At 35.3% G+C, this 12,826-nt stretch overlaps 1 protein-coding gene across 1 annotated transcript; it reads right to left on the reverse strand.

Annotated features, from left to right (window-relative positions):
• Positions 1–1,639: 1,639 nt before the first annotated feature.
• Positions 1,640–11,138, reverse strand: LOC141444553 (proton-coupled amino acid transporter-like protein pathetic). The gene is made up of 8 exons (XM_074110119.1): positions 10,401–11,138; positions 9,513–9,663; positions 5,496–5,617; positions 4,395–4,479; positions 3,891–4,135; positions 3,114–3,326; positions 2,447–2,616; positions 1,640–2,140 (listed from the first exon to the last, which is right to left on the reverse strand). Exons 1-8 carry the CDS (start codon positions 10,484–10,486, stop codon positions 1,887–1,889), a joined length of 1,326 nt encoding a protein of 441 aa, XP_073966220.1. The 5' UTR covers positions 10,487–11,138; the 3' UTR covers positions 1,640–1,886.
• Between the last annotated feature and the right edge of the window lie 1,688 nt (positions 11,139–12,826).

The following is a 12,826-nucleotide window of genomic DNA, read 5'->3' on the forward strand; positions in this document are numbered from 1 at the left end:
TTATACTTGCAAGATTTGATTACAGACAGAGACAGACAGACAACGGGACAGGTGAAACTAAACAAAAGCTTGTAAAATACAAAATATTTCGCGCGAGTGTTCATTTAAATCTGGAAGTTGAATTGAAATTCCGGGAATTTACTGAATTTTCATAGGAATTCCCATAAAATGCTCCTCGTGCTAAATTTGGTCTATAATACCCCAGGTTCTAGGATCTTGATTATTTACGACAAACACGAGGACTTACATATTTGCAGCTAAATGATGGCAACTGTTTTCTGAACCGTTGCCAAAGACAATAATAAAGCTTGGAGATGCGGTTACTACCGGTGAAATATGTAAGTGATGTTTTATGTTTGACTTAAAATACTACAGCATTCTTAAGCACCTGTAGTATAATAGTTATTTGTGCAACAAGAGAGCAAAGTCGTTTTTTGGTGCGAGTGTTGATCTTGAATCCCGAGTAAGCGAAGGATTCTACAATTGAATCACGAGCGATAGCGAGTGATTCTAGGTTAGAATCATGAGATCAGCGAGGGATTTCAAACACACGAGATGCAAAAAAACTTTGGTCTCGTGTGACACATACAACTTTTCACCTGAGCAGCGAGAACATTTAACATTTAAATTTAAGGTTAAAACAAAACCACATAATAATATATTTAGAAGACAAAAAATATCAAAATCTTTAAAATATAATTCGATTGTTAAGAAATAAATATAGTACCTACTTCCATAATCATATTTAATTTTTTTTCTCGAAAATGATTCATACAGTCGCCATTACATCTTTAAAAAGTCACTTAATAATGCCAGACAACTATCAAAAGTCTTCGGTAAGTAGACAGGTTTTGAATATGAAACGAAAAAGTATCTAAAAATAAACCTTTAAATATGATTTTATTAGGATTTCTAGAAACATGAATATAAATAGATTACTTTCAAATTCATTCAATTGACAAATATTTGATCCATTTAAGAGATATGCAGTATACGGAACGAATTTATAAAAAAAAAACAAGAGCAGCGCTTTCGTACAATTGCATACTTTATTAAAAGAGTGGGAAAATTGTAACATTCGGAAATATTTCGCTGTCATATAATTCACTATGTTTTTTTTAATTTTACCTCGTGTTTTTGTTCTTTAATTTTTCCTTATTATAGCTAAAGGTCAACACAGTATTTTTATTAGGTTGGTATAATGTTTCTTGCTTAACTGAGCGGGATATTCGTTCATTTATGAATTTAACCACCGTACAAGCTTCGAGCAATAAGTGATATACCTACTTAATAGTATAACAGACGTTTTTAATTTGCGGTTGAAATATGTGTATCCGAACGTTTGTTTGTTTCTTTCTAGGGCTACAGAATTTGAAAATCGAACTTAGTAGGTATCGATTTGATCCTAACTCTCGCTTTTTTCATATTGAAGTGAAAGTGACAGATCAAAGTCAAGTTCAAATATTTGCATTCAGTGAGTGGACTATCCTCAGCATTTAAAAAAACAATTAAAAAGCTACACGGGTGAGCAAAATGCGATTTTGCTCACTGATTTTTCATAGCAAAACTGCTTGTTAAGCTGCTGTAGTATAAAGGTTATTTTTAATCGCACATGGTAACTATAAAAAAACGAGGTAAGTATATAGCATAAATGTTCATTTAATAATTCTAAATTTGTTAGTTATTTAATTAAATTACATCGCTTAAACCCCTCATGTTACAATAACTTTTGCAGAAGATAGCCACCTCTGTAAAGGGATAGATTCTAGATCGTATCAATTTTAATAACGATCTTCCAAAATTGTTCTTTACTCGGTTGTACCCGAACTCATCGAAAGAATCGTTTTACACGATAAATCTCTGGAGCTCCATTATTAATCCTTGGTCTACTCGGTACTTTGTTTTCGCAAATTTGCAATAATGTCACCTATGGTAACAGCGCAACCTGAAATCAAGGCTACGAAACCAAACAGAACTATGAGGCAGTTTTTCCAAAGGATCCATTTGTACCTGCCCAAGTGTGGCCACCGAAAGATAGTTTCTACTATCCCGGGGATAATGAGACCCAAGATGGAATAAAAGAGAGCACCAACTATATTGATGATTTGCTCTAACATCGGTAGGGCGATGCCGATGCCACCTGAAAAGATATTTAAAACACTGAAAATATCAGCGAGAAAGTTATAAAAATAAAGGAAAAATACATACTACGTGTAAATTACAGGTTAACGAAATTGAATGGCTATTTGCAAAAGGTTTTAGTGTCGCTTTTTAACGAGTTACTGTGGAAAAATTAACAAAGTATAAAATTATACCTATACCTACTTTAACATGGCAGTAAATTTAATTTTACGACGATGCATGGTACGATTGTATGATGTGAATAGATAACTATATTCGCAAATAAAAACACAAAAGATAATAAAACCATTGGCCTACGACTTACCGCAAAACCACACTATGAAGGTTCTCAAGCCGATTTGAGTGACATTTCGGTATTTATCCTTGACATGGGGCATGGTGTACTTGGTAATAATATCAACAACTACGAAGAAGTGAAGCGGGTACGTGAAAAATATTGATAGTGCTATGAACGATTTTGCGCAAATAGCAGGCCTGAAATTGAAAGAAAATTTATGAGTTAAAACTTAAATAGACCAGAAACGTGGTAATCATAATCTTAACTTAATAGATTACATTGTGCTAGTTCAGGTTTAGTAAACAAAAGATAAAAATATATTCTTAGGCGTGCTTAAGTTTTAGTGTGGAAACTGTTTTAAATTGCAAATGAAAGCATTTAATTAATTAAAAGTTAAGTCAAGTCCCTTCTTTGCCTCATCGCCTTTCGTTAAAAGATTCAGCAGATGCCACTAACGCATTAATTTTTTTTTCTTACTTACTTCTTTAAATTACCATTCACCATAATCTCCGGCTTAAATACGTCCCCCTACTAGGCACAGGCCTCCTCTCATACTGAGAGGGCTTGGGCCGTAGATTGAAAACTTCATACATACTCGCATCATTGTATTGCTTCGAAGGTGTATGTGTTTCCTTCACCAAAATCCTCATGTAATTTGAAAAAATGACCATTACAAGAATAAAAGAAATCTTACCAATCATCCACAGGTAAATTCAGCGTGATGGTCCCTCTTAGCACGTCGCCGTATCTGAAATACCCGAACAGGCCAAGTACGCTGTACAGAACCATGATGAAACTCATAGCTATCACTAGCACGCTCGGACACCCGAGGAAGTGCTGAGGCTTCTTCATCACGTTTTCTACTGGCATTACCACGCCAATGCCTTCCATTGCGAAAATCACCGTACTGTGGAATAAAAATATTTATTTAAAGTTCAAATATTTTATGTTGATCAAATTGTTCATAAGAAAATATGTCTACAAACGGGGTCATTGTTGCGTTTTGTAAGTACGTGAAATACCCTTTTAATAACGCAAATAATATTATATTCAGTACTAAGCGAATCACATGGGTCGGGATTCAAAGCGCCTAACGTACCTTTAATAGCAAGTATTAAACATTGATATTTGCAAACTATTTTGTGCAGAGTCCTATTTAAACCTTTGACAGTGAAACAGCTGGACTAGATGATGAATTTTGATACCTATGTAGATTGTATATGTATAGCTGTATCTCTGGAATAATACATATACTTAGGCTACTTTCCGGTCTGATATTGTTCCGGGATCGGTATATAAACATGTAAACTCTCGAAATCTCAGCCACTAAGTAAGTTTAGAATCATATAATTTTGTACTGATTGTCATGGAAAGTTAATAATTTACTTAAATGAATTCTGTAATTATATCGGAACTGCCAGAGCTAATAGTACATGAGAGCAAAGCTGCGGGTAAACTTAAAACTACTTACGACAGAAAAGCAGGAAATCTAGAGATGTCCCCAGCCATTGCTTTACCCTCGATGGAGATTTTGTCTTTGAATATGTAATACAAACATATTCCAAAGGTAGCGACCAGTAAGATATTCGCTAGTAAGGAAAAAGGCGCTAACCATTTCAAGTGCCTTATTTGTGTCATTATACTTAATGGTACCAACAAAATGAGACAGTAATACTGTACTGGCAGAATTACAACTGGGTAGTAGGTGTCTAGTAACTGAAAGAAAAGACATGATTAGATACAACTTAGAATCGTAAGCTATATCAATTCTAACAATTAAAGCAACTAAACTGTTCTATAGAAAAGTAAATAATTCTACAATGAGCTTAGTGACGTTACAGCTATACTAAGAGGCGACCTAAATATTAACGTCGATTGAGGTTGAGTAATTGCATAGCAAGAAATAAATATGAATCAAAAACTACTTTTGTATAGTGTATTGGTACGTATGACGTAGAATCAATAAAAAACTTACTTGTTTGATTGAATCGGCTATGAGAACAGTAAAGATGCAGCATACGCCGACATAGGTGCATAACAAAGATAATTCCGCAAATATACTGAAAATGCAGAATATGGTTATTTCTATAACTTAGGCAGATTTAAATCTAGTCACTGTTATAAACAACATCAGAAAACTACTTATTCAATTCATAAGCAAGTTCAGTGTTACCATTACAATCAGAAACGCTAATGAAACACATCATTTTTAATGAAAATGGTCAAAATACTCATTAAAGCAAGTTTTGGACAAAAATTCAAGTTCATGAGTATAATGACTCAGAGATTTGTTAACAAGTTGATGAGATTCAGAAAAAAACAGATAATAAGACACAAAGTAAAAAAGCTTAAGCAAAGTAAAGTACCTAAGCGTAAGCTTAAGTAAATTGCTTAAGCGGTAGTAGTTACAATATCCTACTAAGTAAAGTCTTTGTGTATCTACCTTGTTGTATTATTGCTTAAACAAATCTCTGAAATAGAAATAGAAATAATATTTATTCACTTGAACAGCGGTTACAGAGATGTTCCGTTGGTACACATAAAAATGAGTAGAATGTTCAGCACCCTCGCCGGCATCACCAGCATGTGAATATAAAAGTTGAAATTTAATTTCATGCAATAATTAACGACTAAGAACCAAGTAGGCCAAGCAACTTATAACATTAAATACTTTATGGAGATCTGAGTCATTATACTCATGATCTTGAGTTTTTACTGTGGTCTGTGATATGGTGAAAAAAAAACAACCAAATTCTAGTTGTAGCTACTTGTGCACTGAAGGATGCGTAAGGACACGAAAGCCAGTAAAAAGTTGCAATAGCCTACTAAGTAAAGTCTTTGTGTATCTACCTTGTTGTATTATTGCTTAAACAAATCTCTGAGTCATTATACTCATGATCTTGAGTTTTTACAGAATACTGTGGTCTGTGATATGGTGAAAAAAAAAACAACCAAATTCTAGTTGTAGCTACTTGTGCACTGAAGGATGCGTACAGACACGAAAGCCAGTAAAAATGTGTTTATATTTATAGTGCTTCCATAAAAACAAATGTAAAAATTCTTGAAAACTGATTACCTCGCGGCCCTAGCATAGGGCCTTACTGCCTTAGGACCATTGGCGAAGGTAGCTCTACAAGTCTCCGCATAGCTCATTAGGGGTTTGCGTTCAGCTTTGCAGCACCCGCGAGATGTATCCACCTAGAAGTTATGAAAGTTATGAAAATAATAGTTTACAAACATTTGTCGTTAGCGAAACATTATTAATTTCTCACAGATATGCATTACCATGATCACGACTCTACGATATCGCTGACGTTTAGGTCTGTGACGATGTGGTTACTTAATTTCATACAAATCTTCACATACGTTTACTAGCTTGTGCCCGAGGTCTTTTCCCCGTGGTATTAAAAATATCTGACTTCCTTCATCATCATCATCATCATCTGGTTTCCAACCTCGTAGGGAGGGGTAGAAATTTCGAAAAATCCCTTCTATTTAAGTGCACCTCTATGACCCTCGAAGACTTCAGGCATGACCAATTTTCAAGCCACAGGTCAATGGGCCTATCTTTGAATTTTAAATTTGGCGATTCTTACGTGTTTGTTATATTGTATCTTTGTGTTTATATTATACTAGCCGCAAAATCTCAAATTTGCTTTTTAGGTTACGCTGCATTAGCCATAGTTGGTTACGCGGCATTGCAGTATCATTGACGGCAATGGCCTTATCCTACATGCGACGTTATTATTATTGCTATTATTTACAGAGCTTATAATAATGTTGAAGTAAGAAGAAATTCGGATGGATCATTTGTTAGTTCTTTACCTCAAAATCATAATTTCCTTGTAGCGATTCACCGAATCGCGTTTCACCTCGATCCGATCGTATATTTATTTAAATATAGCGTTGTGTCACAATCGTTTCTTTTTTTAAGTCGCTATAAATTTTAGTCGCAATTCACCTCGATCGTGTGTTAGTGTATTTTAGTGCAAACATCAATTTAACGTGTCCAATTAATTAGTCCCAAGCAAACTTCTATCGCGGCGAAATGAGTCTAGAGTAAAATACTATAAAGAAAGAAAGAAAGAAAAAGTTTATTCGGCAAACTTGTAGGTAGCATACATCTGGTACATATAACTTAATGCTTAATTAAGGTCAACTTAAAGCTAGCCGAAAGGGCTGGCAGCTCAGCAATGCTGAGGTACGGAACCACAGCGCTGGTTTTCAGCTGCAGCCAAATAAAGAGGAAAAACTACTACACGAAAAAATGCGTCAAGTACATGATTCTATTGAAATGTTAGTAGGTGAAATTATATTCGGTGAATCGCTACAAGGAATTTATGCTTTTGAGGTAAAGAACTAACAAATGCGATGGATTAAGTCTACAGTTTTGATAACTGACACGTGAGAGTGCCCGTGCGTGGTAAAGGCTCAGTTAATAACCAAATGGCACTAGGTATTAATCTATGCACACGGCTAAGCACTTAACCGAGTCAAATGCACTTAATTAGCCGTGGAACAGTAACTACGTATAGATATAGTGCATAATGGTTTCGTATTTTACCGGAAAACTTCTTTTTATCGTGCTATCTCAATTAGTTTCAGTACCCGTCGCACATACGGGTATCAAATCGATCTACGCGACCAAAATTATTTTCGTGCAGATACTACTCTTAAATGGAATCAATAATTAAAAGAACGGTTACTGATTTAAAAATAAACATAAATTGTATTTATTGGAAAAATAATATTTTTCTTCTGGGTGTGGCGTCGCAGAGAAATTAGCATTTCGAGTGTGTCTGGCTAAAAACTTTCTTTTTTGTCCTTTTCTACGCTTCTCATGCTGCTCAAGAGAGGGATCCGAGTTGAGAAGCAATCTACTTACCTACTAATAATTAACAATAAGCAATAATAAAATAATTTAATGTAAATCATAATTTTAGTACTTTTTTGCCAAAACTTCATGACTTAAAAACGCTTATCTGCGACTTTCCGCGGCTACATTTTAAACAGTTATCTTTTTAAAAATTTCAAGTTAAAAAATAACAGGAATCAAAACCCAATTTGACCCAATAGGACAACTAAATCCTAAATATGTGTAATACGACTAACTTTTATAACCCATAAACCTAGTCAATAGATAATAAATATGATTAAAATATCAATAGTTTATGACCTATTGTATCAGGATCCATAACTATTTTTTCGATTAATCACTTAAACGTACAAATATTTAATGTCAAAGTTAGTGATTGCACACGTACACCAAGAACAGAAAAGCGCAACGCGGAAATGTGAAATTCCGACTTCTTGTTAGGGTACAGCAGGGCTACTACGAAACTCGAAACTCGAAGTTCGTGTCGTGCGGTCCCTCTGACACTTATACTTACTGTTTAATACGAGAGCGAGAGGGACGGTACGATAAGAACTTCGAGTTTCGTAGTAGCCCTGCAGGTTGCACGTGAGAATAATGGGAGGGTGTAGATATTGTCTACTGTTAGTAACCTTACCGGAAGTACTCGTTTTTTTTACCTGTCGTGTTTTATGAAATTGACTTATGGCCGCGTAGACACTAAATAATAAAGTTCCATTTTGTTGCAGTTCGGTTTTGACCTTTCACACTAAAACTTTTAGAATTTATTTATTAATATAGTTCCATATTAATGGATATGAGAATGTCGAAATGTATGCACGCGCATTAGTTCCGAATGCCGGCACCGAATTGGATAGTTAAGTATATTTTTGTCGTGTTGCTTATTGTCAGGACAGTTTGTGTTTAAAAAAAAATTGGAACAGGGGCGAATTGACACTTCGGGTGCCGCTGCCGTTGTATTCCGATTGCAGCCCGACTTTTCTTGATGGACATTATTATGTCCTATAATCCGTACTAACATAGTTTCGTACGTTTGTGGCAGTAATACATTTATAAGTATAATAAGAAAAGCATTTACCTACTTACTCGTACTGCTCAGCTACTAAATGCATTTGTAAGTCTATGACCGGGTTGTACCTACTGTATTGACAGTTGATATGATCGTGTTTTTCCAGCTTCGTAATGGAAAATGTAATTAAAACAATATAATTTGTGGGTTACAGATAAACAATGGAACATTACAAATTTTGAAGGAATAGGTAAGTTAAAAGACTCATGCTAACATGTTGTTAGATCATAAATAACATTAAAACAACTCGTAGGTACATCATGACGTGTCCATTATTTCCCGAAGTTGGCAAGTGTGAGTCGGACCCGCACTTTGAAAGTTCCGTAGGTACATATAATAAACAATAAGATTATTTTCACTTGTTTTTTACCGAATTAAAAAAAAGGAGGAGGTTATCAATTCGGTTGTATTTTTTTATGTTTGTTACCTCAGAACTCCGTCATTTATGAACCGATTTGAAAATTATTTTTTTCTTCGTATAGGAATGCCTTCAATTAGGTCCCATAAGCTCCAAATCAGGATCTGATTATAGGATCCTAAAGAAATCGAGGGAACTCTTCAAATATTGTAGGGGCACATATGGTAATTTCGATATAATATTTAGTAGTAGCTCATGCATTTGCTCTTGAAAATCATGGTTGATGATCGGAGTTAGGTACTACGAGTACTCAATAACTAGACTATTTCACGGGTTGAATTTCAATTACTTTAACACAGTTGCTAAGCAATTTATGCTCATCGTAATGCATATGGTGAAATGGAACGGGTGGTGAAGCACCAGGACTCTTCAATAATGAACGTCTCTGTATCGGGAAATACAATCTTTCGTAAAAGGTGGCAGTTGACATTAAAATATGGCATCTTAGTTTATTTACACTAAATAGCGTAAAAAAAAATTATAACAAAAAAATAAAACCGACTACAAAAACCTTGAAAATAATTTTCTACCAGTCTGAAGTCGGTGCCTCAGCACGAGCCAGCAGGAGTGGTTTAAGCCCTACATATAGGTATAGTATGTAGCTGAGGTAGACGACTATAGGTCCCTTTGTAGTCGGTTTTATTTGTTGTTATACATTTTTTATTCCTCCAAAACGCAAAGTTGCGATGACATGTTAGTAAACCATATTCTTCAATTCAATTTGTTTACTTACAAATATATGAACGCAGTGTCCACAAATGAAGGCAATGATGATCGTGCCAATAATTCCAACCACCCACCCCGCATTGGCAAAAGCAAGCGGCATTGCCAGAAGACCGGAGCCAAGCGAAGCCTTCAGGAGATTTGCCAGCGATCTGACATTGCTGAAACGTATTGAAAAGATGTGATTTACTTTAGCTCATTCATAACATAATGAACATAAACAATTGAAAATATAACTAGAGACCAAGGGGCTGGCAGCTATCTCTCTCAATGAATCGCCATCGCCATTCAACGAGGGAATGCTGCCAGCCTCTTGGGCACCATGCCAGGGGGGACCTTTTTTAGATTTAATTTAGTATGTATTAAGTTTTTAAGTTAGGTAGTTTATAGTTAAGTTTTATATGAAAATATTAAAGTGTGAAGGTTGTTCTGGCGGTGAGCTCAGAGTAATGTTTTAGGGTACGAAAGAAAATCCCTGTTAGGTAATGTCGCTTTTAGGTGCACCGTGTTATTCTAAACATTTAGTAGGTACTAACAAAGGAACAGATTTGGAAACTTCCTGGAAAAATTATGTGATATTTCAATATTGTATTTTGAGGTTTACAAACAAAGTCATCATTAGAGTGCACCCAATTTGCCTACTAAGTTACGTTATAATGATTATTGATTATCAACGCACGCCATGGCATAATAAAGTACATATATATACCTAGTGCCAACCACGAAGACGCGTGATTTTGCCAAAATTAGCCATTAATGACATTGTAATAAAAACCACGGCACGCGTCATCGTGAATGACTCTACCTATAAGTGAGTAAATAGTTCTTATTTGTTCCAAAAAATAAAATAAAAACTTTTATATTACAAAATATTGTCATACATTGAAGTGGTACTTACGAATTCGGTTTTTCCACTTTGCGATGTTCGAATGGATTATAATCATTGTTGTCATTACAGACAGTGATACTTTTGTCGCCGTCCATGGTTGTATAATAATATATTATTTAAATGAATTTAAAACGATCAGATCCACATTCGTTGTTGATAGAAAATCGATGTTAAATACCATTTGAAAGTGCCTCAACATCAGCTTATTATACGAGTGCTAGTCTCCGCAATCAAGATAGCAATGTAAGTGCAGTTAGTGAGCTACTAACAGAATGTCAGTGCTACGTTCTTTGAAATTTTATTTTTCCGCTGAGTATTAAACAATAGGATTTTTCCACATTAATTTGTGTGGAGCGTTGACACCGTATCGGTCAGGCTCATACAAGCGTGGAGATGAGTAGCAAAAAAATGTAAGTGTAGGTATCTTGGTTTATTTGAAATTTACTTATACGTTTCAAAATTATGATCAGATTGACATAGATAACATTAGGTGCGCGTTTAAAACATCAATTTATTTTATACATTTTTACAAACCACGCGCGTTAACGTATATTCGACGCGGCGTTCAGTACCTAATGCGTGTGTTGATATTGATTGTAATTTTGAGTAGGTACTTAGATCTCTAAGAATTTAGTCCGAAACTTCTTCACCCTACTCTCTCAGATCACAAGTAGTAATTACGTATCCTTATCAGTGAGTCTTAGAATTCATCTGAATTTATAGTTATTTTATGATTGTAATCCCGTTTATCATTTAGATATAAAACTAAGATAAAAGATAAAATACAAGCACGAGCACATGAGCACCATAACAGCAAAAAATTCATTCAACTCTTCTAATTAATAATTATTTTTTCACACCTCTCCTTCAGAAAAGTAACTTTTCCTCCCTGACGAGAGGGAGCAAAGTGCAACTTTTCTGTTCAAGGCGTTTCTAAGTATTTTATTTATTTTTTGAAGTTGATAATTGTAAAGCCACGCCATTTTCTATGCTGGTTGTTCTTTAATAATATTTAGATATTTTTTTTCAAGCTTCTTAATGCTCTGTGTGAAAAGTTGTATGAGCCACTCGGGAGCAAAATTATTTTCATCTTGGGCGTTACCACTTGAATCCCTCATTACGCCCAGGATTCTACTTTAGAATCCCTCGCTACGCTCAGGATTCTGTTGTAGAATCCTTCGCTACATTCTGGATTCAATGTATGCCCTCGCCGTAAATACACCATTTTGCTCCCTTGTGACACAAATAACTATAGTATACCTATGTAAAGAAGAGTGTGTAGGGTTGCAATATCGCGTTGTTACTCAAATTCAACATTACTCGTAGGTATTTTCAGAATATTGCGCTTACTATTTCGCATATTGCTGTAATACCCGCATATGTATTAGATACCATTTCATCAGTGCCGGTTTTAGCACTTCCAGCGCCCTGGCCGAGATTTCCTTGGCGCTCCAAACTTTTGGGAATTTTCTAGAAGGTACAGGCTTCAGGCGCCCCCCACCGCGCCCTACCCTAAAGCCGCTACTGAATGACATAAACATAGATAGAATAGGAACACAATGCTTCATAAATTATTTTTAAACACTAAGCGTGAAGTAGTTATTTATGCAACTGTATCGTAATAGGGGTCCTTAAAACACGAGTCTGGTTTTATGAAACGAGACGTAGCCGAGTTTCATAATAGGGTCACATGAGTGTTTTAAGGCCTAATTACGTACAGTTGAATACAATATTTTATCTACATCCATATATTAAATCCTCTATCATGCGTTCAAGAACCATTGAGAATAGCCAGCATTAACGAGAACTAGGTATGTCTGCCCCACGAGCTGCGCCCGCTGCGCGCCCGACGACCTAGGCCTGCTCGTGAGCTCTGCGCCCCCCACCGCACCGGTACTGTAACGATGTATGAAATCTCTTACGTATTACGATACTGCCGTGTTCATAATAGAATCCAGTGTCGTAATGCTGGGCATTATCTATGGGTTTTGAACGCATAATGGAGGATTTACTACGAGTATATGGGTGTAGATAAACGATAATTTACCTTTAAAATTAATATTATAACTTTATCTACTACTAACATACCTTTTTATGCTCTCGACCTCGCCCTTGTGTATATAATTATAAGGTATGCAATTTAGCAAGCACTCTATTTGTAGAGTGCTTGATCTTGACCTTTGGTCCCAATTTCAGTATTCTAAACTTATAAGTTTGTTCGTAAAGTTGAGAAGTAAAACCTAAGCAAAGTTTTGTAGGTAAAGAAAGTATAGAAACAGAAGAAGATAGCAGATAGATTTATGTAGTTACTACGCCGAATCGTATTTATTGTTTCCCTATGAAATTATGTATTTACGTATGGAAATAATTTCATCTGGTTGCCATACTTACGAAATTTTAACTGGAAGTAAAGTATTTTTTTATTAAATATATTT

The sequence above is a fragment of the Choristoneura fumiferana genome, chromosome 2 (assembly GCF_025370935.1).
Source record: "Choristoneura fumiferana chromosome 2, NRCan_CFum_1, whole genome shotgun sequence".
Taxonomy (NCBI): Eukaryota; Metazoa; Arthropoda; class Insecta; order Lepidoptera; family Tortricidae; genus Choristoneura; species Choristoneura fumiferana.